Source organism: Rhizomucor pusillus (assembly GCF_041956525.1).
Source record: "Rhizomucor pusillus strain CBS 183.67 unplaced genomic scaffold VTP01scaffold_15, whole genome shotgun sequence".
In the NCBI taxonomy this organism is placed as follows: Eukaryota; Fungi; Mucoromycota; class Mucoromycetes; order Mucorales; family Lichtheimiaceae; genus Rhizomucor; species Rhizomucor pusillus.
In genome coordinates this window covers 393,603-416,715 of record NW_027192157.1, presented here as the reverse complement: position 1 = coordinate 416,715, position 23,113 = coordinate 393,603, and the positions used below count along the sequence as shown (strand labels likewise).

Here is a 23,113-nt window from a genome sequence, read left to right as displayed (position 1 = left end):
GAAAAAAAAAGGTTGAGGAGTTTTTTGGGGGGAAGGTTGTTGTGGGTGGGGGGAATCGGGCGTTTGACATCGCTGGTTTGATGAAATTTGCTATGTTACAAAAGTTTGATACTTTAGGATGAGAGCCGAGGTGAGGAAGAATCAGATTTGTAGCAAGCCTTTGTCTTGATGAGTTTCGCGGGCATCGAGGAACCACTTGAAGTATTCGTATACGCTCCAGCTAATAGCAGCGCTTGGCATGTTTGTAAAGACACGTGGCTTGTAACCTCTAAAGAAGCCCCGCAGACCGTAGCGCTGGTTGATGATTGTCATGGCGTCCCAAAAACCAGTAACATTGCGAATACGAGGATCAAGGCTCTGGCCCCTAGTTTGCAGCAAAGTTTTGATCACATCTAGCGGTGTAGTGACGGATGCAGCGACCATGCCGGCGAGACCGCCGGCAATAGCGTGTGTCTTTGGATCGTACTGGCCGGTTGGGTTGAGTGTCTTGCGGAAGTATTCGTATGTGGCGAATTGAACGGATTGGAACGGCACAGACATGGCCAAAGTCGTAGGCAGTGAGATGTAGAAGGCTGCGATGCCTTCCTTTGCAAATACAGTTCGAGCGCATTCCCGTACTGATCGATACGTCGAATCTTTGAGCTGCATTCTCTGCTTGACAACTAGAGTCATTTAAATGTTTGTTAGCCTTTGGTTCCATCAACACGCGCATACACATAAACGCAACGTACCATCGAAAGGAGTCATCAATGCATCGTGAGCAAAGGTAGCACATGCACCGGCAGCAGCAAATGCAAGGGTATTGTTTTCCTTTCCCTCAGCCTCAAACTTGTCCTTGCAATACTCGTATGTTGCAAAGTGAAGAGCGTGAGCAGGGCCAGCACCCAGCACGACAGAGTTTACACCACGCCAGAGATTTTTCAAGGAAGTGCTAGCTGCCACTGCAGCGTGAGCACCGCCGCCGCCGACAACAGCCAGCGCTGCTGCCCCTCGTCCACTTGAAATGACTTGCATTCTAGTCTGTAAAGGTTTCACGTCAGTCAATCCACAAGCACGCGGCATGATTAATGTCGTGTATATGTACCTTTATGCTATCAACAGGATACATTGTACAATGTTCAGCTATTCCAGCAAGCGCGCCAGCCATAGCGTTCTGCGCCATCGATGAGTTCTGTCCAAGGGACTCGTAATCGTATTCTTCGGTCATTGTGAGCGGTAAAAAGTTTTTGTTTTCTTGGATGCCGGTTATAGAGTGGGGAGAGAAAAAGAGAAAAGTGCGATGCGCAGAGGAAAGCGGGGAGGGAAAAGAAACCGGGAAACTCGGGATGAAGAAAAAGAGAAAGAGAGAGTGCAAGAGAGAGAAATAGGATTTTTTTCTCTTTGCTGAGTGGATCTGATATGGATTTCAAGATTACAAACCGACAACGGCCAATCAAAACGGATCTGATAACGCTGGCTTTGATTTCCATGCCTGATGGAGGGACATTTCATCTTGATGGGAACGTAGCACAAACAGACTGGGGGTTTCTTTTGCTTTAGCTTGACGTCGAAACATGAAGCACAGATGTCAAGGCGCGAGTCAAACTACTTCCCATTCATCGCCGACGAAACGACATCCTTTATTTTTTTAATTACCAAGAATTCTTAATGATCTCTTTCTTTTTGCTCTTTTACCTTTTCCTCCCCACAACCCAGAGTCATTCTCCCCTCCTTGCGTGGCTAGACATGCAAGCATCATGTTTGTTGTTGTAGCCACATTTAGGACCTGAATATGATATAATATCGGATAAGAGTGGACTCCATTGTTTCCTCCACCACTTCCTTTTACTGCAATCCTCCTCAGCCGCCGATACTCATCCGGCTGAAAACCAATAGTAGTGTGAATATGCGCGCGCTTTACCGGACCCCACCCCCCTAATTGCCGACAATGTTCACAAAACCTAAAGATTGGACAGGCTCCAGCCAGATGCCATCGATACCTATTTACTTGTTGCATTGTCTGAACGTGGAAAAAAAACGGTGGATGTCGCGTGCTAGTGATGTACGGTTAATAAACGGTCATTTCAGTTCCGCCATTGTAGACCGAATCTACGTAGCCGTTCTTCTCAGTTATAAAGTTTAGCTGTGGATGACGCTGCAGCAAACAGCAGCAGCACCTTGTATCCTCCGATCGGCTGCTGCTGGAGGCACTTTTTGCATTCATTTCATTCAAAAATACTATCATCCACAACAGACAAACTGCTTATATACAGTCGTGCAAGCAAAAGGGAATCGATGTTTGTTATTTTGCCACAATAAGCAATAGCCAGCTGATACCCTGTGCTAGTAAAAAGGGAAAGTTGGGATAGGAGGATCTCGGGCAGACACTTCCGAGAATGTCACTTGGCGCAACGTTACACCAGTGATAAATACTTTGGCAGTAGATGCGGATACCACACACGCACGCACTTTTTGAGCACACAGCAAAAAGAGGATGAAACTAGCCATATGAATTATGAAATCACAAAGTACACATGACCATTAAATTATAGAACTTGATCGATTAAAGTCGTAACTACTGCCGACATTGCTATGTACTGCTCCAGTAATAGTTAAAGTCATTTCTCTTGAACATGGTGGAAACGCAAGCTCTCAGACGGCATTATCTTGCGCAATACGAGTTCAGGGCAAGCTATTGAGTCTTCTTGTTGCTGTTCCTGCTGCAGCTGTTGTTGTTGAATACTGTATGGATGCATCCAGTGGAGTTGATCATGCATGCTATCGCGCGTGATAGCAGTCTGCAGTTCATCTATTTCATCGTCTTCATGTTCGTCGTCATCTCCGTCCCCTCTGTTGCGGCCGTACTTGAGCTGTTTGATAATCAGATACGAGGCTAGGTACCCTATGAAAACCGGCAATATCTCACATGAGGCAACGTTTCACATGCTCCCCTTTCTTCAATTTCTGCCCGCGCGGACGAATAATTGCTGCTGCCCTGCTGACTTACAGTCAATTGTGTATAGAATCGGCGAGCTTCCACCGAGCACTCGTAGAGTAAGCAAAATGCCTGTCAAAATATTGGACAGGCACACACCGAAACTTTGAATAAGAGTTGAGGGGGTTGCATTTTAGCTAAAATGCTTGCGTCATCATTATCATCATCAGATTCGGCCTATTTACCAGTATAAAAGCCCTTCCTTGAGCAATGTTTTTTGAACACTCGAGTCAAGAACCTTGTAGTGTCTGTAAATGACGAGGATGAAACACCAAGAGAGGAACGTGTTGGATGAAAAGTCCAGCGCTGCCTTGACGATAACAATGTACATTGCTGTAAGCCATTGTTATTGTTTATGTTTAGAATGTCTTTTTTATCAGATAGGTGATGCGAGGGATACTTGCGGTATTCGACCGAGCACACGCCCTGCCCAAAGTTGGAATCCGAGCGGCCAATGGTGATATTGATAAATATGAACACGGCAATACCGATCAGAGGCATGCAGCCCACGACAAGCACGACTTTTGAGCGATTGTTGCCGAGATACGCTTTCCACAGCAGCACCGACTGCAGTGCAATGTCGCCCGTATTCACAGCAACGACTGAGAATATGAGAAGCTACATTTACGCAACGAGGCGTTACTTTACGTTTTTGTGCGAGATATATTTCATTGAATACTTGCGAATGTACAGTCCACCGGTACCAGTGACGCCAGTAACGTTACAAAAGTAAGGATGGCACCCAGCAGAGCCTGCGCAAACACGACGCCGTGGATAGGTTTCTGGACCTTGTAGAACATCCAGCCAGCGCGGCAGGTTTGCCATATAAAGCACGACATGCCTACACTCACAAACATGATGGAGAATGCTGCCTCTGCTGGCAGAATTTGCTGCTGTTGCTGCTGCTGCGCTGGTGCTGATGATGGTGAATCCATTGTGTTGAGTTATTACTATTACTTTTTAAGAGTCAGAATACGGGTATCTTTTTTCTTCTGTTGCTGATGATGCTGACATTACGTCTGGTACGTGACGGTGCTGGATGCGAGGATCGATTTGTTTTGTAGATACGGTAATAAACTGGATTATTGTACTATCTAGTAGCTTGGAGACAACGGTGTTGGAAGCGATTGGAAGCCCAAGAAAATGGATTGAAAAGACAGTAGAAAGAAAAGGATTTTTTAACCATTTCGCTAACTTATTGACACTGCAGCTTGACAAATGAGGAGGCTTTGACTAGAAGGAGAGGAGACAACAGTTATTCGAATTGTTGTTTCAAAGGTTTAAAAGCTGTTTGTTCTCTGTGAAAGCTTTCTACATGACCAGATGTTTGACCCTCGATGTAGCAAGCATTGTCAAGTAACAGCGAATTTGATATGCCTTGTTTTTAGCGAGCGAGAGTTCTGTTTCTATCACTAAGTGTCAAGAACAATCGAAACAACTTGTGCCAAGGATGAACAATATACTGCGCTGCCATTGGCTGTTTTGCATGAATAGAGAGAAAATCCCATGCAGTCTATTCATGGCCATTGCGAAATTTCATTGGTTGCCAGAATTAAGCTGTATAATACTTTAATGCAAAGAAATACAAAAACACAAAAAGGGGAACGCAAAGCGCAAAGACCATGAAGTTGTTATGTGCGATGCGTGCGTGTCGAATTGACTTGTCATCAATTGACTGGGAGGTGAGTTTTTGTGAGAGTGTGTGTGCGTGAGAGCGAGTTAGTGAATGTGTGCGTGTGTTGTATATATATAAAGGAAACGGGCAGGGACTACTACTACTCTGTATAAATGCTTGAGGACGACTTGTACTTTCACAGAATCTAGGGCCATTTCAAGATTTCGGGAATGATTTCCTCGTCCCAGCCGTTGCAGATTTCCTGGTGATCTGGCTTGGTGCACAAGTCTCTGACATCCACAGATACCCAAACATCCAAAGTACGCACAGCGTTGCTGATGAGTCTTTCGACAAACTGCGTCATACTGGGATCATCGACCATCGATCCAGCACCGTACTGCGACAGAACACCGCGGACAGATTCCTTGATGGTTTGTACAACGTTGCGTACCAAGAAACCACTGTCAGATGTTGCGTAGCTTTCAAGCTGTGATCTCACGCGGCCCACGATACGTTGCTTGATGTCATCCAAAAAGTGACAAATGGAGGGCGGGTTGCCGCAAATGTAATCCATCTTTTCACCTAGAGCGCTTGTTGTTAGATTTTTACTGCTCCAACTAGATATATATTTTGATTTACTTACATTCATCACGTCGCCAAGATTCGCCTTCTGGCGGCATCTTGCGATCCAACCGCTTAGGGTTGTTGCAGTCGCCCTTGAACGGATCCTTCTCAGCAAACATGACGCGGTAGATACCATCTTCGAGCGGCTTCTCGGCTGCCCAGTCTACAAAGATCTGCAAGGTTTCCTTCAAGCTGGCGGTCACTCCTTTCTGCAGCGCTTGCTCGGGCACGACGATGGAGACCTCCTCAGGTACCGAGACGTTGAACAGTGACGTCGAGAACGTATACTCGAGTTCGTCTACCGCGAGCTGTACGACGGGTGCGTAGTGGCCGGCAAATGCGTTTGCGAGGCCGTGGCGGCAATCCGGTTCGCAAGCGAATGCGCTTGCGGCAAACACAGATAACACTGCTAAGACTGATTTCAACATGTAGAAAAGGAAGCTTAGGTTGCGCGGTCGCGTGTATGTACGTCCGTGGTGTTGCGTGGAGGAGAGCGGTGGTGGTGGAAAGCAAGTGTTCGTATATAAATAGGAGACAGTGGAACCCACCTGAGCAGGAGAAGGAAAAAAGAGACGAGGCAGCAGCTCCATAGCAATCGGGGTTACCAAGGTAGTGCTTTTTTTTTTCGAGCTGAGCCCTTTCCATTTTTAGACCTCCTTTTTTTCCTAAAAAAGATATTTACGCGTGCTGAAAACGACCGTCTTTTGGGAGATGCAATTTATCTGGTGGCACAGAGCGTGTTATTGCGCTCCAGCTCGGCGCGAGTCCCGCTTGGCAGACCTAACGAAGCGATATTCGAAAGGAAGCAAGTGAAAACTGTAAAGGTGTTAAAGTGAGACATGTAAACAACCGTCGAGGGCGTAACTTTTAAAAATAGACAAACAGTATCACAAAGCGACATCACGAACTGCCGCGAGCGCGCGCACGCATCCGGGTTACCCTGGTGACCTGCAAAGCCTAAAATACAACCTGGATTTATCCTTTAGTTTTACACAGAGATGGGGTTATAAACGGCGGCGACAATGTGAGGGAATACAGGGAAGCGGGATACAAAAGTTACGATCACTAGTTATTACTAGTCGAGATATCGTCGGTCTTGGATGTCCCTCTGTAGTAGCACGGTTACAGGTAGTTTGCTCCATCTGTCTGTAAGGAATGTGGGGGCTTATTGCGATCAAATTTTTGTTGATCAAAACAGGACTAGTCTTTTGCGTATGGGATTTACTTCGGACAGATGGATAGTAGTCATTGTCGACAGACAATAATTACCTATGTAGTTGATGAGGATATGGTTTACAGCATAAAGGCATGTTAACACATCAAACACTTGTAAAGAGGTCCATTCATGCTATGAACAACAATGGCAAAAGTCTAAGACTGCTTCCGTATTTCCCATCCTTCCGTTGTTCAAACGCTGCATAAGATACGATTTAATTGTCCCCATTCGTAAGTGCCTTGCGTCATATCTTTCCCGTCTTTCCTTATCTTCTCTACTTGGACTCGTGTCAAGCAAAGTTTCGATACCCTCCTTAAGCAGCGCGAATAACCTATTTAAGAGCAACAGTCTGCCGGACTGAAGCGGACCTATCCCGGCGTACCATTCGATAGTGTCAAAGAAAAGGAGAACTCTTCCCAGGATCCAAGTTCTCTGATGATACGAAGGGAATTGCAAGCTGCAAACGACTTCTGTCAGATCGAAGTTAAAATTGATAAGCGCATCCACGAAAACATCGAGAAACACATCAAAGTGAGTGGAACAATGTAGTTTTGCGGCAATCGACTAACCTTGTCTTTAGCTAAAAATGACAGATGAAGATAGATACCTGGAAAGCTTGAAGCTGATCCCATGGCAGAGACAGGCTTTGAATGCCAAATGTTTAGGCTCTTTAGCCGTCTGTAAGCCTTTCGGTGGCAATCCGCCCAGTTGCCTACAGAGGGGGCGATCATCAAAGAATGGAAAAAGATGACAGAAGGATGCTTTGCATTCATTTTCAGCATTGTTTTCGAGCAGTCAGATGTTCTTCAACAATGCTCATAGGGGTGAGTCGGAGAGCATTTGTCTGAAAAGATGACTACCCGAGGTGTATTGGAAGTGGATCTGCGGCTTGTGGTGAAGCATAATGACAAGCTGTACAATGTATCGAACGGAGAATTTGCCAAAACGGAGACGTGGAGAAGAAGAATACGAATGATGCGGCAAAGGTTATGCTTGAAGAAGGATAGAGTAAATCGTGGACCAGATTGTAAAGATCGCCGAGCTTGAGGAGAAAAAAGCAAAGAAGCTGCGGGTGCTAAACGTGAAAGCCTGCAGTACATCCATCAGTCTATCTCGAACGCACAAAACACAGTCGAATGTATCACTCATTAACATGATGTTTGATTGTTAGGGTGAAGACAGCAATCATCGGAGTTTGGCTGCAGAAGAACGGAAGAGGATGCGTCGCACGAAAGCTGGGGCCACCGTAACGATTCCCGACAAAATAGGATATGTTACCCCAGTTCTTCGCCACAGTAGTTCCGCATTTAAATTGGTCAGAGGTAAAGTGTATATGTATCGTGCTCTGGAATTGAAACCTGTAATATTCAAACAATTACGATAACAGGAACGAGCAGAGAAGAACGCGAAAACACGGCAAAATGCTTTGAATCGTGATAGAAGCTGTTTTGGTAGTCAGAGTCCACAGGAATTCATTAAAGAGACTTGGATTGGCCCACTGCACTGAAGACGAGCGGACACCATTGAATAAGAACAGTCAGGGTCAATGCTTAGAGCCGACGCTTATGCAGGAGCAACTGCTTTCCATGAAGAGAAAAAACCCACTGCACCCACCTGGACCGAGCTCCTGGAAACTGGTGAAGCAGGAGCACTCATGTCTGGTTCCGTCTGCAGACGCCCAGCCATTACTGGTTGATGGACTTCATCAGATTATATACTGGCAAAAATAAAGATACTCTATAAATATAGAATGGACGCCGATAAAGAGTTTGGTTGACTCAGTCTGTCATCTTTGCTGATACTACACCGATCCATAAAAAGAACAGCTATAACTATGCTTTGTAGGCAAGATTTTGAAGCTATTTCGAGTCTGTCACGGCAACGGCAACAAAATAGGGAATTCTCTAAATATGTAAAATGTCTTGTTTTTAAAGAGAAAGTCACGCGTTGATGGGATCAAGAATAGAAACCACCGCGTGTGAAAACCCGCTGTACAAAGCATTTCTACGTACAAGACCAGTGTAGCAAATAAAGATACGTTTCAGTAGCGGTAAGACGTGGAAGCAACAGTATCTATCATATTAAACACGTGTTTTGGACAGGAGGGGGAGCCACGAGATAAGCATTCTCAAAAGTGAACAGGGAGTTAAAAAATGTATGAGACACAACAAAAATATTCGCTCTGTATGTATTGTGGATTCAAAAACAACACGGCTAAAATGAACAGTGATATCTGAAAAGAAGAAAGAGATGGGCCCAAAAAAGACGAAAAAGACTGGAGCCATTTTGGCGAAACGTGTTGAGAGTATGAGACCAGCTTTAATACACGATGCCCTGTTGAAATAGTACGAGTTAGATACATTCGGGATGTTCAAAGATCACCTTTACTACTTACGTGTTCTTCACAGTGACGCATGACATTTTCGAATACTTTTAACAATTTTCTTCGTGCGCCGACGGTGCTGACACCGGCTTTTTCCATGTCTTCATCAGACATGCGGATAACTTGCTGCCACTGCATGCCTTCAAATGCGTGGCTGTATTTGTGCAGTCGCAGACTGCGCATCCAGTTCTGGACATCTAGAACATCAACAAATCAGTGCAAATGTTACAGGTATTTGATTTGTATTATCTTACCTTTCATGAGCTCGAAATCGACAGTCTCTGCAGCAATCTTGTCCTTGAGTGCGCGGGCAGCAGACGACCGCTTCCGACGACGAGCTGCACCTGTCAGTGGCTGTTCCTTGTTGCTGACGTTCGAGGTATCGCTTTGATCGCTGAGGTACTCGTTGCCTGCATCGTTTTCTTGCTGCGGCGGCGATAGGAACTGACCAAACTGCTTCTCCTTTCTTTCGACCGGAGTCAGTCCCGGTGCTGGGGGTAACTGCTGCTGCTGCTGCTGTTGTTGTTGTTGTTGTTGTTGTTGTTGTTGTTGTTGTTGGGAAGAAGGAGGGATATCATTCGTTGTTGTTGTGATCTGCGGGATGGCAAGATTGGGCGTAGGTTTTGTGCTTGTAGTTGTTGTAGTAGTAATAGTAGGTGTAGTAGGTGTGGTGGGAATAGCAGGGGATATCACGGTAGCAGGCGGCGACGTCTTCTGCTGCTGCTTCTGCTGGAGGTATTCAGAGGATGTATCGTTTCTGTCATTATTAACATTACTGTTGGTGTTGTTAATGTTACTGTTGTTGTTGCTGCTGCTATGGTTGTTGCTACGTTGGTGTTCACGGCGGAGACGCGCCTGCGCTTGCTCCAAAGCGCTCATGCTGTTAGCCATCAAGGCGTTCGTAGTTGATCGCGTATTGTACGATGATGGGTATTCTTGCTCTTCTTTGATGGTATCATTCTTTCTCGGCCAGGGGCTATCCAGATCCTTCTTCTTCTTCTTGGAAGACAGGGATCCGAACGACCAGTTCTCATCTGCGCTGCTCGTAGTGGATGCTCGATCACCGATCCTGCCCACAAGAGGCTTCTCTACCTTTGCATTGTTTCCTCCTGCTCCTCGCACAAGCGGGAAGGGCCAGTCGTTACCAAAGAGTGTAGATCGAGAAGTTATTGTAGGCGATGCATCCGAGGTAGAGATAGAGGTCTTCATACGAGGAGGATAGCCGACGGAGGAAGGGTTTGAGGCGGCGGCTGAAGACCGCGCCGAGTTTGCTGCTTGGATTTGAGCGCGGGCAGCAAGGGCTTTCTCATAGAGCAGACCTTGCTGGCTCAAACCGAGCGAGCGAGGCATAAGGACATCTCTGTTGCGTCGTCGGAGATCGTCAGGTTCACTCAAGGCGGATGTCAAGCGGTTGCACAAATTCGAGCGTGTGGCTCGTCGGGAGGGTGGATACATCTGTCGCTTTCTCATTTCATATTGCGACTCGGTCGATACGACTGATCCTGCTACTGTCACAGGTGCAGGGCCCGCCGCAGTAGGAGCTAAATTGAAACCGCATGGATGGTTATTTTCTTGTGCAACCACGATTTCTGGCCCAAAAAGACTCACGCTTTTCCTGTCCTGCAGGAGACAACAGCTCACTCAAGGGATCCTGGTTTGCAAGCTGTTGCAACACTGTGATTAAGAATCGAACTTGGATCTGCGATGCATTTTGGACGACCGTGTACAGCGCTGCGGTACGCTCTGCATCCGAGCGGCATCGGAACCACTGGTTGACATGGTGGAGCTCGTCCTTAAAGTCTTGGTCTAGACTGGCAGCTGCCACCTCCTCCAGCATCTGCTCGTATCGTTGAATGTTCTCAAACCAGCGGTCAATGGCATCTGTTTTTTTGGGGGCGTCAAGATCTCAATAAAACTCTGCAGTGGTTAAGGTTTTGTTTTGTGTTCCCTTTGCTTTTTACCTTCAGCAGAGTGACCGCCGCCGCCGCCAGCGCCGCCGTTGGCGGCGTGATGATGATTAACCTGCAAAATATCTGAGCTCGGTCGGTGTCTGTTAGTTGGCTGCTGCTGCCGATGGTGGTGGTGCTGGGTGGGAGCATTCGGGAGCAGCGTAATAAGATCTGAAGCTGCCATTGATCTGAACGCCGGGGACGTTCCCAGATTCGTGGACGGCTGCAGCTGTGCATGTCTGTGAATCGAGTTAAACAAGTTCTCCCCCATTGCACGGTGAACGTCGTGTGTGGTCATGACAGAAAACAAAAAACAACAAAAAGAAATATAAGAGAAATAGAGAACGGAACGAGAAGCAAGCAAAGAAAAAGAAAGAGAGAAAAAAAGACAGGTGGTGGAAGGGAAAGCAAAGAGAGAGAGAGAGAATCTGGCTCGTCAACGCAGCAGCAGGATCGGCGCTAACGTGTTACCGATACGTGTTTTCCTTGTCAAACCTTTCACCACCACCACTACACTTGCCATGGACTTGCGAGTTTCTTTTTTGTCTCTTGACATTTCTCTCTTGCACAAACTTCTCTTTTCTACATCATCACACGACCAGGGCGACTCCTGTGAATACGTGTTAAATATATAAATCTGGCATGCGGGTAGTCGAGATTTTCAGGGGTAGTGAGTATTTCCAGCAAGAGAGAAATAGTAAATACGGGCAATCATGTTAATAGGGAGGAGAATAAAGTTCGGATTGTTGCACATTTCACAACAGGGATCGTCGGTCGTGATTCTTTATTCTTCTTTGTTATACAGGATGATGATAAGCCAGTTAGAGTACAACGTATTTATTTAAGAGAAGCAGTTGCCACCGTTGGGGTGGAGGACTTGGCCAGTGATAAAGGACGAGTCATCAGATGCCAGGAACACAAAGCAGGCGGCGATTTCGGCAGGTTGAGCTGGACGCTTGAAAGGTGGGAATGAACCGAAAGCATGAATTTCTTCATTGGTAAACGTGTTGGGAATCAACGGAGTCCAAACAGGACCGGGTGCAACGGCGTTGACGCGGATGCGGCGTGGAGCCAGCTGTTGAGACAATGCACGCGTGAACGAGACGACAGCGCCTTTGGTGGCAGAGTAGTCGACCAGGTTGTCCATGCCTCGATAAGCCGCAACGGAGGCAGTGTTAATAATGGTTCCCCCGGCCTTGAGATGGTTACACACGAGCTTGGTCATGAAAATAGGACCGAAAACTAGGGAGTATTTTAAGTAAACCGGCCGTACAACCTAAACACAAGGAAAGCCCGTGCACACTCACCATTGGTTCGGAAGGTGCGTTCGACGGTATCCGCAACCAGTTCTTCTACTTTGAGCACCTTGTGCTGCTCTGCCGCGTTATTGACAAGGATGTCAATGCGGCCAAATGTTTTCAAGTGCGAGTCGAGGATCTCCCGACAGTTGTTTTCATATCCAATGTCGCGAGCAATCAAGTGGATCTTGCACTTGCTCTGGGCCTCGATAGTGTTCTTGGTATACAAGGCATCCTGGTCTTCACGCTCGTCACGGTAAACAATCGTTATACCGGCGACACCCTCGAGAGCAAACAGGGTAGCGATGGCACGGCCAATACCACTGTCGGCACCTTAAAGTTAACGTTAGTCGTATATACTCTATTTACTTGTGTTGTAGAGCCAACAAACCTGTAATCAAAGCATATTTGCCTTCAAGCTTGCCAGAGCCCTTGAAGGGGCGGAAGCATGGGTTTCCCTCGAGATCAAACGAAGGCAGGTGCTGGGTAACAGGGGCAGGCTTGAGAATAGAAGCAACACCGGACTTAGTGTAAGTCAGCTTCTTGCGGATTTCGTTGAACTCGTAAACGTCCTTGGGAAGATCTTCGTCGAAACCGAGAGTCATTTTTGTTATTTACTTGTTCTTGTTGAAAGATGCTTGAAAGGATGATACTTCTATCTCGTCGACCTGCCTCGACCTCGTCCTTATATACCCATTGACAACATGCATAATTACAGATGTTGCTAAGCAAAATGGACTGCGCCCTAGTCAGGACCAGCACAGGGCAGATAATAACAACTTGTTTGTCGCCTGCCTGGTCTGTACTACGACCGCCAATACATAGCAGCTAAAATTTCAGCAGCCATCTGTTGCAAACGTAGCCGTCGTTCAGGGTGTCTTCTAGATTCTACCTTGCCCACCCCTGAGGATAAATGAGAAACATCGACGTTTTACCCATGCACTTCTTCCAGGAGGGAGTTGACGCTTCCAAATCCCCACCCCGCGCATTAGCGTTGGCAACAAATTTAGATGGAGAGATGTATAATAATAGAATTAAGAAAACAAATTAGCACTCAATGTTTGTTTACATCGAGGAAGGGGGCTGCTGCTGCTTGCAATTCCATTTTAAGCGTTGGCTGCATGTACGCACTGGGCTTGAGACATGCACTGCTTGCATAAAAAATCTTGAATGTTGAAATTATTTATGCAACACATTACCACCACGAACCCTCTAGCGGTTTCACGATTGCAAGGGAATATACCCCTCGCAAACAGCTGTGATGGCCCAGAATTAGAGAGAAAGAGAGAGAGCAAGACAAGTTGCAAGGATACATCTTTTTATTCTCGTTCGTTTTCGTGTTTATTTTCATGGCGACGGTTACTCAGCAGCAAGCACCCAGCACACTGCCGCATTTGCCCAAGGGCATGGCTATGCAGCACACGGCTAAAAACGATAATCCGCTTCCAATGCCCGGCAAGCACTTGCAGGATGAAGAAGCGCGTTGGAAGAGTGATCATGAGCCAAATGCAGTGGAGGCACCCAGCGCCGAAGGCCAGCGTGCTTCCCGACGCGACACGAGCTCTCCTGCATCGTGGCCGTCTCCTTCAGAATATTCAGAATTGGAGATAGAGGAACCGAGACAGCAGCAGCCTCAACAGCAGCAACAACAGCTTCTTCAGCAACCCCAGGGTGCAGTTCAGCAGCGTGAATCCAAGGCGCTTGTCGAGCCAGAACCCGCTCCACTCTTCCTGGCGCACCCATCACGTAACTTTTCACTTTCCCGTAGGGAATCCAAGATCCAGCGCCAGGTGTATCGCATGGACACTGGCATTAATCCCGTGGATATCCTAACGGACCGCTTGGAAGCGTGGCGCATGTCTATCAAGAACCTCGTTGCATTGTTCAAGTACATTCGAGGCATCGAGCTAAGGTCTGCTACAGGCTACTGCAAGTCGACCAAGGTTCTTGCAAACCCCTTCCACGAATCATCTGGCCAGTTCATGGCATCCGGTGGTATTCGTGAAGTCTGGAATGCTTTTCGAAACTACTCGATGGAGCAGAGTGTCATGCACCAAGACTATGTGAACTACCTGGACCGCGCTGTACTCCCTAGCTTGCGCAACATTAAGCAAGATATCAAGAATTTGCTCAAGGCTATCACGCGCGACAAGGGTTTGCGCAGCAGTGTTCTGTACGAAGGCCGCCGTCGCGTTGATAACCTAATGTCTGAGCTTGATAAGACCATCCAATTGGACTTGCAGATGCCAGAAACGGCATACAAGCGCCATGATCCGTTGCTGCTCAACTGCGGTAAGTGAGAGAGCTAAAAATGGACACAATGAACCAATTTTAACTCACTAACGATCTGCACCGCGCAGCTGTGTTCAAGGCGTGCCGTGACCTTCACAATAGCGAGAACAACCTTCACAGCAACGTTCTCAATCTGCAACGTGAAGTCGGCATGTTTGAACGCAACTTGATCGAAAACTGCCGCGTTGTGTGCCATAAATTCCAAGATTTCCGCCTCAGCAGCAAGATGGAGTCTCACAGTGCTCTGGGACACATCACAGGCTCGTTCAAGGATATCAAGCCAGACAGCGAATGGAACGAGTTTGTCCGGCGCAACCAAGGCAACCTTATCAGCGAGAACGCTGCTTACAAGACTGACCAGGATATCCATTATCCGAACCAGCAGCATGATCTCGTCCAGCCTATTAAGGTCGGTCTCCTAGAGCGCAAGGCCGGTGTTATGCGCAACTGGACCGAAGGACTTTATGTCCTGACACCTGGTAAAGTTTTCAATTTTTAGCCGACTTTGTAACATTTAATTAACTATATTGTAGCCGGCTTCTTGCATGGATACAAGTCGGCTGCCCACTTTGATGCCGACCCGCTAGGCCCGGACGTGAGCATTTTCGTGCCCCACACCAACATCAACCATGCACGAAACTCTGACAGCAGTTATCAAGGAAGCACGTTTGAAATCCGTGGCAGAAACACGCAGTCTTCCATTGGCCGCGAAAAAGACTTCTGCTTTAGGGCGCGCGATCCTGCTGATTTGCAAGACTGGTTTAGCAAGCTCGTCCAAATGTCGGATCGGTTCCAACCTGTGCCGCTCCTGAAAGACTTCGACCAGGACCGTGCTCTGCCAGCCCCTCCTTCGGATGATGAGCAAGACGGAAATTTCCAGCAACAAACTGCTGCTCAGCAGCAAGAACAGCCGCAGATCTTGCAGCAACAGCAACAGCAGGAGCCTGAGCAGCATGTAACAGGAGATCAACAGCCGCAAACATTGCAGCAGGCAGAAAAAGAGCAGCAAGAGCCAGCTACACCAGAGCCTACAGCGCTGCAGCAGCAGCATCAGACTCTTTAAAGCAAAAACGTTTCATCCCTTTCAATTGTTACTATTCCGTAAACATGTAATACGCACTTTGAGGTTAATGCAGACTCTAATGATAATAGTGTTTGGTTTTTTTTTCTTGTCTCTTTCTCTTTCGCATACAACAACAATAAAAGTCTTTATTTTCTTTTTTTCGACTATGGTTTAGGGATACGCAAGGTCTTGCTAACCATGAGGGTGCCGCTAGTAGCGTACATCATCACGAGAGGATGCAGTTCCCATCCAGGGACCAGCTCAATCAGCTGGCCGGGGAGGGTCTCGAGATATCGATCTTGAGTTACAAAGTAGAAGAGGATAGCCACGAGGGTGAGCGAGGTGGGTATCGGTGTGCCTTCAAAGTATGATATTTTGCCGGATGCGTCTTTTGGCTGCGAGGCGACGGTCGCGTTGAATCGTGCGAGACGGGCGATGCCACAGCATACGAAATATGTCAGTACGAATGTGTCCAAGTATGTACGCATGCCCAGCGCAAAGGCTAACGCGGCAGGTGCAACGCCAAAGGATATCTTAAAAGATCCATTCATTACGTTAGACATGTATTCTTCCTCCCAACCTTTTCATCCCTCTCCATCATCCATACCAAGTCTGCGAGACTGTCAAGTTCTTGTCCAAGCAACGATGCATTCTTTCGCCAGCGTGCCACTCGTCCGTCAAAGAAGTCAAAGAACAATCCAAACGGCATGAAGCCCATGGCAGAGTACAGATCGTTAACGTCGTTTGAAAGTAGGTACCGCATCGACCCAAACACGGACATGATGCCGCACACACCGTTCATGAGCGTAATAATGTCGGCAAGGTAAAAGTTGCTAGAATTGTTCCAGTAAGTAACTGTTGTCTGTCTCCCTCTCTCTTTGCCGGATAAACGCGCGCTCACCGAACCATCGAAAAGTGACCCGGTCGCGAGTCCTTTTCCTTTTCTTTGACCAATGGTTCCTTATCCTCGTTTTCACGTTTCGATGCTGCTGCTGAAGACGGCATTGTTTTCCTTCTAAATATAATGGAAAGAGAGGGGACCAAGCAAAAAAAAAAAAAAAAAAAAAACAAAAAAAATATAAAAAGAGGTTCGCTATGCAAAAGCGGAGGCGGCGGCGACAAATCAAGGGCTTTTTTTTTCCTCTGCTGGCGGCGGACCATGACATCACGACAAAAGGTAAGTTCTTGGCTTTCGCTGCCGTAAGTTTGTCTGTGTCATTTTTATATACGATTATGCGGGCGGGGTATATAATTTACAAGTGTTATCTAACATAGGAGCATGTTGCAGTAGGATTTTTACTCTCGGTGGATGGTTACTGTAGTAATAGTAGTAAAATTAGTGACTTTGAACACCCCCGCGCAAAACTACTCCATGGTATTTATATATATATACTTGCCAGAGTCAAAGTCAGCAAAGGGATCTTGCTCTTCTTCCTCGTCATCGTCCGTTGAAGGCGGGGAAGGAAGGCTGGAGGAGTGGTTTCTGTCCATGTCAAAGCTCTTACTTTCTTTCACGTGACGGAAATAGACAGCGTCAATTGCGTTGGATTTGGTAGGCACGATGGGCGGTTTCATGTTGCGCAGCAACGCAAAGTTTATGCTCTTGAAGAATGCATGCGATTTGATTTCGCTTGCACCAGCACGTGCACCAATCCGCTTCTTCTCGTCCTTTTGCAACAGCTTGCGCATCAATGCTTTGCATTGGCTGGAAACACCAGGACCCCGATAGTACGGGTTGCTGAAAAAGTCTGGGAATTCCACCGACTTGTTGAGAATAAAGTAAAACGTTTCCTCACGCTCGCTTCCCTTGAACGGCGTGAACCCGTACTGTAATTAATTCCTCAAATTCGTCAGCAACGTAGTAGGCCAAAACCCAATTGAACATACCAGCATTTCAAACAGCAAAATTCCCAAGGCCCACCAATCGACGGTGCTGGTGTGACCCTCGCCGCGAATGATCTCGGGGGCGAGATATTCCTCAGTGCCAACGAAGGAGTTTGTGCGCAAGTTGGCGCAAGAACGTGTATCCAAAAGTGGTCGTTGCTATTATAGTTCTGGCTGTATCAGAAAATATGAAGATCAAATGCAGCTGTGTAACCTAAACGTACCAAGAACCCCGACCCAGAGACAATGGTGGGCGGTCCAGCCGCTGGCGATTGTACAGACAGATCAAAATCTGATAACATGAGATGCCCTGATTCGTGTAGCAAAAGATCTGGATATTATATTCTAAGTAATTCACTAGATTGATTGATGGTAATCCCCTTTTGACTCACTTTCAGGTTTCAGGTCGCGAAACACAATACCCATCAGATGGAGATATTCCAGGGCAGCCACGACTTCGGCGGCGTAAAAACGTGCGTCATTTTCGACCAGCACTCTCCCCGGTCGACGCTGGAGTGCTACACAGGACCAAATTAACAACATTGATCCGACAAATGTTGGGGGCACAGAAATTTATACTACCTCGAAAGAACTCGCCTCCTACGCAAAACTCCATGCAGAAATACAAGTAATGCCGGCTTTGAAAGGAATGGTACATCGGCACAATAAACGGATGGTTCGCTGTTGCAAGAATCGCTTGCTCTGCAAACGCACGTTTGATCTTGTTACGATTTACCATTTCCTTTTTCGATAGCACTTTGTAGTAATAATAACAACAATGTCAGATCAACACCTATTCTTAACACCCCACATACTCAAACTTTATACCTTTGAGAGCATACAGTTTGCTGGTTTCATTGTGTTTGACGAGGTACACTTTGCCAACATCACCCTTTCCAAGCAATTTGATCTTTGTAAAGTTGGATATGCTCACTTTAGCGTTGCTACGCTGCTGCCGTCGCTGGGCAACAACAGAGTTTGTAGACTGCGAACGTTCCGGTGGTGCACTGTTGCTGTTGCCTGGAAAACTCAATGACTGCCGCGTAGCTGCTTTGTATATAGTCTGCGTATCTGTGGCAGAAGCAACTCGTCGCAGAGAGGCAGAGTGCGATGGTAACTGCAACAGCATTTCAGAAGAGCGATTGTCAAGTGCTCGGTTACTGTACTTTAGTGGTGACAATGACCTCTGGAAGCAAGGGGCGGGAGAAGAAGGGAAAGTAACAAGAGTAGCACTAGTGGTCGTAGTAGATGACATGTCAATGGCGAGAGAGAGAGAGAGCAAGAAGGAAAGAGGGGAACAAGAACGGAACACCACCACCACCACCAGCAGCCATGAATGGATGGGCAACACTGGGTCTCACTTATTCTTGTCCTTTTGGAGCGATCCTTGTGTCACAGTAAACACACGCACGCACATTCTGCTTATTCTTCTTCATCATTCTCAAACGATAGCTTGACCGTGGGTTTCTTGGCCTTTTTCGCCTTTTTCTTCTTGTTACTTGCGGCGTCCGTGCTTGATGCTGCATCCTTATCTTGATCTTGCTCGGATGCTTTCCGCTTCTTCTTGTTCTTACTCTTGGCACGGAATAGGATCCGCCCGTTTTCGTCTGTTGCAGGTTGCTCCTCGTCTTCATCGTCATCTTTACTCTCGTCGTCGCCATCTTCGTCAGCTGCACCCGCATCCTTGTGTATCTCTACACGAGGTTAATTGTTAAGAATTTATCCATTCCCTGCCCGTCTCCCCTCTGTATGTCATTTATATTCCAACCAACCAACCTACCTCGGCCGTGTTCATCGAGCTCAACTACCTGTGCACCTTCCAGCTCATCGTAATCGTCATCGTCTTGTCCGTCAACGTAATTCTCAAACTTTGCGTTCTTCCTGGCCGCCTCTGCACTGCCTTGCTTCAGCTTAGCAAGAAACGGTGCTTCTTTCTGAACATATGTAAGCCCTCGAGAGACCTGATGTGGAGTTAGATCTTTAGGCATCTTCTCTTTTTGGGCGTGTGTTGTCAAGGAATTTGGGGGGGGGTGGAATGCAGGGTGTCTCTCTCCTTCTCTCCACTTTTCCTTCAAGCTCAGACATTTGATATAGCAGAAGAACAACAACAGAAACAATGTGCTTTTAATATAATAACAGTTATTGCTTTTGAGATGCTCTCTTTTCTATTTCTTGTAACCGGCGCTGAGCTTGCTGCAACAAGGTAGCTCCAAACTTTTCACGTTGGTCAGCCACCTTGCGCTCGTACAAGACGAATTTATCCGCTGGTATGTTGTTCAAACTATGGAACGATGATTGGCTGCTTTCCAAAAGTTGCAATGCTTTTTTGACAGCTGACTGCGTTAATCTTTCTACTGGTGTTCCCAACAGCATTTGTGCATATGCTTGCTGACAAAGCGCAATGTCGTACAGAATAGTGAGGTCGTCGCCTTTTAGGAGGTATGCTCGCTGCACTGATTGGAGTGATTCTTGCAAGTGTTGGCTATCCTGCGTCTCCTTGGCCCACATGTATTGAGCGCGTGCAATGTAAAGCCATACGTTCACATCCCTGTTTTTGTAAAAGTTCTCCTGTGCTTTTCGGTACTGCGGTGCAAGGTTAATTAAGTACATATAGTTACTATCCATTCATTCTATGTCTTACCATGGTGATGGCTTGATAAAATTGTTTCTGTTCAACGTAAAAATGCGCAAGATTTACCAAAACGTTCGGATCGTTTGATGTCGCTTCATTGATGACGCTCAGTATGGTGTTAGCCTCCTTGACGTGTCCTGTTTCTGCCAGGACAATAGCCAAGCCATTAGCAGCGTAAATGTTTTTGTAATCTCGCTTGAGAGCCTGTCGGTAAAATCCGCAAGCCATTCGGTATGACTCGTATCGCTATTCCGTCGCATGGAAGTTAAAACAAATTGCGACCCAGTAATGCTACTTGAGCATATCTACCTGTTCCTTTTGCTTTTCTCCTTTCATTTCTCTCGCTTGGCTTGCATGGTAGTTACCCAATGCAACGTGACAGTAAATATCATCCTTGTTGTGACTCTTGAGTACTTTCTCGAATGCACGTTTGCATGATTTTTCATTGAGAGCTTGCTGTGCGCGTCCAAGTAAAATCCATCCGTCAACTTCTTTTTGGTTAATTTCTAATATTTCTTTGGCATGTTCGATGCTATCGTGATGGCGTCCAAGTGCTTGATCGATGGCAGCAATGCGTAAATGAGCTAGCAAAGAGAATATCGTCAAACCATGAGATCTTTAGAAATACGAGTGAAAAGTACCTTCTAAATAGTTGGGATATTCTGTAATCAACAGTTGGAAAATAGCGCGAGCTTTGTCATATTCGCCGGTCTTTTCATAGAGCAGACCGAGGTTGTATCGTAACGTAATCCGTAAATCAGATATCCGTTGTTGTTCCTTTTCATCAATCGTTACATCAGGACCATCCAAGAGCAATTCGCACTCTCGGATGCCTAGACTGTAATGTCTCTCTGCTTCTTTGAACTCGTTTTTTCGGAAATGCTGCACCGCTAGATTGTTGTAAACTTCAATTTTGCTGATGCTCTGCGTCAGCGATGTATTGGATTGATTTTCACATATATTGCGGAATCGAGCAAAGTCTAAGTATATCACGGAAATAGTAAGAATGTATACGTACAGAAGCTACCGACGTGGAAACTTACTTTGCATCGATGTTTCGGGATCAGATTCCTCAAGCAAGGCACCTGTTTCTGCATAGTAGATCGGATCTTCCGAGAACACGATATTCTCAGAGTCGTCCTTGATTAACTTCTTTCGTGCCTTTTCCTTATCGCCCTTCAATGTATATAAAGATCCCAAAATCTAAGTTTCCTCCTTGTAAGCATTGTATAAAAACAGGATCATGATACAGTAACTTACAAAGTCTATTTCGGTACTTGATGGTAACGATTCAAAGGTTTTGATAGCCTCGTCGGTCTCGCCTTGCACCAAGTAAATTTGCCCCAGACCATATTTTGCGTTCTGATGATGCTTATCAGCTTCCACTGCTTGTGAATATAATTCGCGAGCTTTCTCGTAATCGCCCTGGCGTTCAAAAATTTGTCAACGCATGTAGCAAGGCACGTTGTCCAATTCCATCTGACCTTCTTGTGCTGACTTCTAGCAGACTGATATAGCAGCTCTGCTTTTATGTTTGATTCTTGTGTATGTTCGAGACCGATCTGGATAAGTTCTTCCGCCTATACATCATCATTAATATTCCCTCTTTTTGAACAAGAGAATAAATAAATGAATCCCTCTCCTCATACCTTCTCATCATTGTCTCGATAAAATAAGAACTCGGCGACCAAAGCCAGCACGAGAGGGCTCTTTGGGTTTTCTTGGTACGCTTGCTCCAGATATTCGAGACCTTTTCCCATAGCTTCTTCGCGTACTTCAACAATTTCCTTTGCACGGTTCAATTCCGTGATTGCCAACAGCGTCAACACACTTGCACGTTGTGCTCCTCCCTAAATACATTGTCTAGTGTGCATGCACTAAATTGCTGCAACGTAAAAATCCATTGCTTACAGTTGCCAAGCACCGTTCAAGGATGAGACGTGCTTCTCCGTAGCGACCCATCTTTAAGAAGCATCGTGCGAGTTCAAACCGTATCTTTGCACACGCCGCTGCTCCTCGCGCGTGCTTCAGGGCATATCTGTATGCTTGCAAAGCGCGGCCGTAATGTCCAGTCTCATAGTTACATTCACCGATACCCATAAGCGCGAGCATGCTTTCTGGCTTCCTGTCGAGTACATTTTGGAATGCTTTTTCGGCATCGTCGTAATTTCGGCGCAGGATTAAATAATTGCCCTTGAGTATCAGAGCAGGCTCGTACTGGCTGTGTATACGTTCGATATCGTTTAGTAATTTATCGATCTCACTGAAATGATGCGTTCCTTCAGACGCGAGTGCGAGATGGAGCGTTACTAGCTGCGAAAGTATAGGTAACTTTTGGCGCGGCTGTGTGAGAGGTGATTCGTTGGCTGTTACGCGAAAAGTTAACATTTATATGGTGTCAAACCGGCGCGAGCAATCGTGCTACCTGTTTGCAAGCATGCTTCGAGGACTTCAATGCTTTGTCGTTGCCTTCCTTGATTGTAGTATTCAGTCTAATCAAGAATACATTGTGAGTAAACCAGACATGCATGACTTAAAAAGTGATCGATGAGCATGCCGACTTACGGCCAAGGTACAGTAATACGTCAATGCAACGCCTTCTTGTCGAAAGATATCCGTCAATTCTTTCGAGTTGCTGGGCAGATCGTCGCAGACAACTTCAAGAACTTGCTCCTGCTGCAAGGGAACTTCAATCGTTTTGGGTATCATGGGCAGAACGGGTTGGAAAGACGGAAGGCGGTGCTGTGAATGAATTCCTGGCGGCGGCCGCCATCTCGTCTGATTCCCCGCTTTGGACATGACATGACTGTGTGCACTCCGTCTACATCCAGCCTCTCTACCACTGTATCACGTATTCATCGAATATCCGTCATCGAAATACCTGATTGTAAATCTCCATATATTCTTTGTTGCTCGATAGGAAGGGATACAGAATACTGGTGTAGAGCCACTTTGAAAGATATATATCCATAATAATAATAATAATAATAATAATAATAATAATAATAATAATAATAATAATAATAATAATAATAATAATAATAATAATAATAATAATAATAATAATAATAATAATAATGCAAAGTGGTCTTTGTCAGGTAGATATCAATAACCTTTAGCAACGAATATAGTTTTGCATAATTACAAGATGTTTGCAATAAGCCAAATCCACATTGGTTCATT

At 46.2% G+C, this 23,113-nt stretch overlaps 11 protein-coding genes across 11 annotated transcripts; 2 read left to right on the top strand and 9 right to left on the bottom strand.

Moving 5' to 3' along the window:
• Positions 1-141: 141 nt before the first annotated feature.
• VTP01DRAFT_3144 (uncharacterized protein) lies at positions 142-1,207 on the bottom strand (the record flags this gene model as incomplete). The annotated part of the gene is made up of 3 exons (XM_069381683.1): positions 142-662; positions 732-1,020; positions 1,085-1,207. The coding sequence occupies 3 exons, from the start codon at positions 1,205-1,207 to the stop codon at positions 142-144; spliced, it is 933 nt and encodes a 310-aa protein (XP_069236791.1).
• A 1,390-nt stretch (positions 1,208-2,597) lies between these two features.
• On the bottom strand, positions 2,598-3,909 carry VTP01DRAFT_3143 (uncharacterized protein; the record flags this gene model as incomplete). The annotated part of the gene is made up of 5 exons (XM_069381682.1): positions 2,598-2,881; positions 2,987-3,078; positions 3,160-3,307; positions 3,379-3,592; positions 3,658-3,909. 5 exons carry the CDS (start codon positions 3,907-3,909, stop codon positions 2,598-2,600), a joined length of 990 nt encoding a protein of 329 aa, XP_069236790.1.
• An 885-nt stretch (positions 3,910-4,794) lies between these two features.
• VTP01DRAFT_3142 (uncharacterized protein) lies at positions 4,795-5,641 on the bottom strand (the record flags this gene model as incomplete). The annotated part of the gene is made up of 2 exons (XM_069381681.1): positions 4,795-5,171; positions 5,233-5,641. The coding sequence occupies 2 exons, from the start codon at positions 5,639-5,641 to the stop codon at positions 4,795-4,797; spliced, it is 786 nt and encodes a 261-aa protein (XP_069236789.1).
• A 1,223-nt stretch (positions 5,642-6,864) lies between these two features.
• Positions 6,865-7,866, top strand: VTP01DRAFT_3141 (uncharacterized protein; the record flags this gene model as incomplete). Its single annotated transcript, XM_069381680.1, has 4 exons — positions 6,865-6,960; positions 7,010-7,105; positions 7,601-7,751; positions 7,817-7,866. The coding sequence occupies 4 exons, from the start codon at positions 6,865-6,867 to the stop codon at positions 7,864-7,866; spliced, it is 393 nt and encodes a 130-aa protein (XP_069236788.1).
• An 882-nt stretch (positions 7,867-8,748) lies between these two features.
• VTP01DRAFT_3140 (uncharacterized protein) lies at positions 8,749-11,059 on the bottom strand (the record flags this gene model as incomplete). The annotated part of the gene is made up of 5 exons (XM_069381679.1): positions 8,749-8,763; positions 8,825-9,009; positions 9,067-10,353; positions 10,421-10,693; positions 10,774-11,059. 5 exons carry the CDS (start codon positions 11,057-11,059, stop codon positions 8,749-8,751), a joined length of 2,046 nt encoding a protein of 681 aa, XP_069236787.1.
• A 543-nt stretch (positions 11,060-11,602) lies between these two features.
• Positions 11,603-12,664, bottom strand: VTP01DRAFT_3139 (uncharacterized protein; the record flags this gene model as incomplete). Its single annotated transcript, XM_069381677.1, has 3 exons — positions 11,603-12,003; positions 12,069-12,392; positions 12,451-12,664. 3 exons carry the CDS (start codon positions 12,662-12,664, stop codon positions 11,603-11,605), a joined length of 939 nt encoding a protein of 312 aa, XP_069236786.1.
• A 744-nt stretch (positions 12,665-13,408) lies between these two features.
• On the top strand, positions 13,409-15,414 carry VTP01DRAFT_3138 (uncharacterized protein; the record flags this gene model as incomplete). The annotated part of the gene is made up of 3 exons (XM_069381676.1): positions 13,409-14,351; positions 14,420-14,830; positions 14,885-15,414. The coding sequence occupies 3 exons, from the start codon at positions 13,409-13,411 to the stop codon at positions 15,412-15,414; spliced, it is 1,884 nt and encodes a 627-aa protein (XP_069236785.1).
• A 164-nt stretch (positions 15,415-15,578) lies between these two features.
• Positions 15,579-16,419, bottom strand: VTP01DRAFT_3137 (uncharacterized protein; the record flags this gene model as incomplete). Its single annotated transcript, XM_069381675.1, has 3 exons — positions 15,579-15,947; positions 16,022-16,247; positions 16,316-16,419. 3 exons carry the CDS (start codon positions 16,417-16,419, stop codon positions 15,579-15,581), a joined length of 699 nt encoding a protein of 232 aa, XP_069236784.1.
• Positions 16,420-16,779: 360 nt separating this feature from the next.
• Positions 16,780-18,553, bottom strand: VTP01DRAFT_3136 (uncharacterized protein; the record flags this gene model as incomplete). The annotated part of the gene is made up of 6 exons (XM_069381674.1): positions 16,780-17,241; positions 17,302-17,457; positions 17,523-17,629; positions 17,691-17,816; positions 17,881-18,054; positions 18,127-18,553. The coding sequence occupies 6 exons, from the start codon at positions 18,551-18,553 to the stop codon at positions 16,780-16,782; spliced, it is 1,452 nt and encodes a 483-aa protein (XP_069236783.1).
• A 167-nt stretch (positions 18,554-18,720) lies between these two features.
• VTP01DRAFT_3135 (uncharacterized protein) lies at positions 18,721-19,286 on the bottom strand (the record flags this gene model as incomplete). The annotated part of the gene is made up of 2 exons (XM_069381673.1): positions 18,721-18,992; positions 19,079-19,286. The coding sequence occupies 2 exons, from the start codon at positions 19,284-19,286 to the stop codon at positions 18,721-18,723; spliced, it is 480 nt and encodes a 159-aa protein (XP_069236782.1).
• Positions 19,287-19,437: 151 nt separating this feature from the next.
• VTP01DRAFT_3134 (uncharacterized protein) lies at positions 19,438-22,639 on the bottom strand (the record flags this gene model as incomplete). Its single annotated transcript, XM_069381672.1, has 11 exons — positions 19,438-19,881; positions 19,940-20,176; positions 20,240-20,514; positions 20,572-20,910; positions 20,974-21,133; positions 21,191-21,355; positions 21,415-21,510; positions 21,580-21,780; positions 21,842-22,296; positions 22,356-22,422; positions 22,496-22,639. The coding sequence occupies 11 exons, from the start codon at positions 22,637-22,639 to the stop codon at positions 19,438-19,440; spliced, it is 2,583 nt and encodes an 860-aa protein (XP_069236781.1).
• Positions 22,640-23,113: the final 474 nt, after the last annotated feature.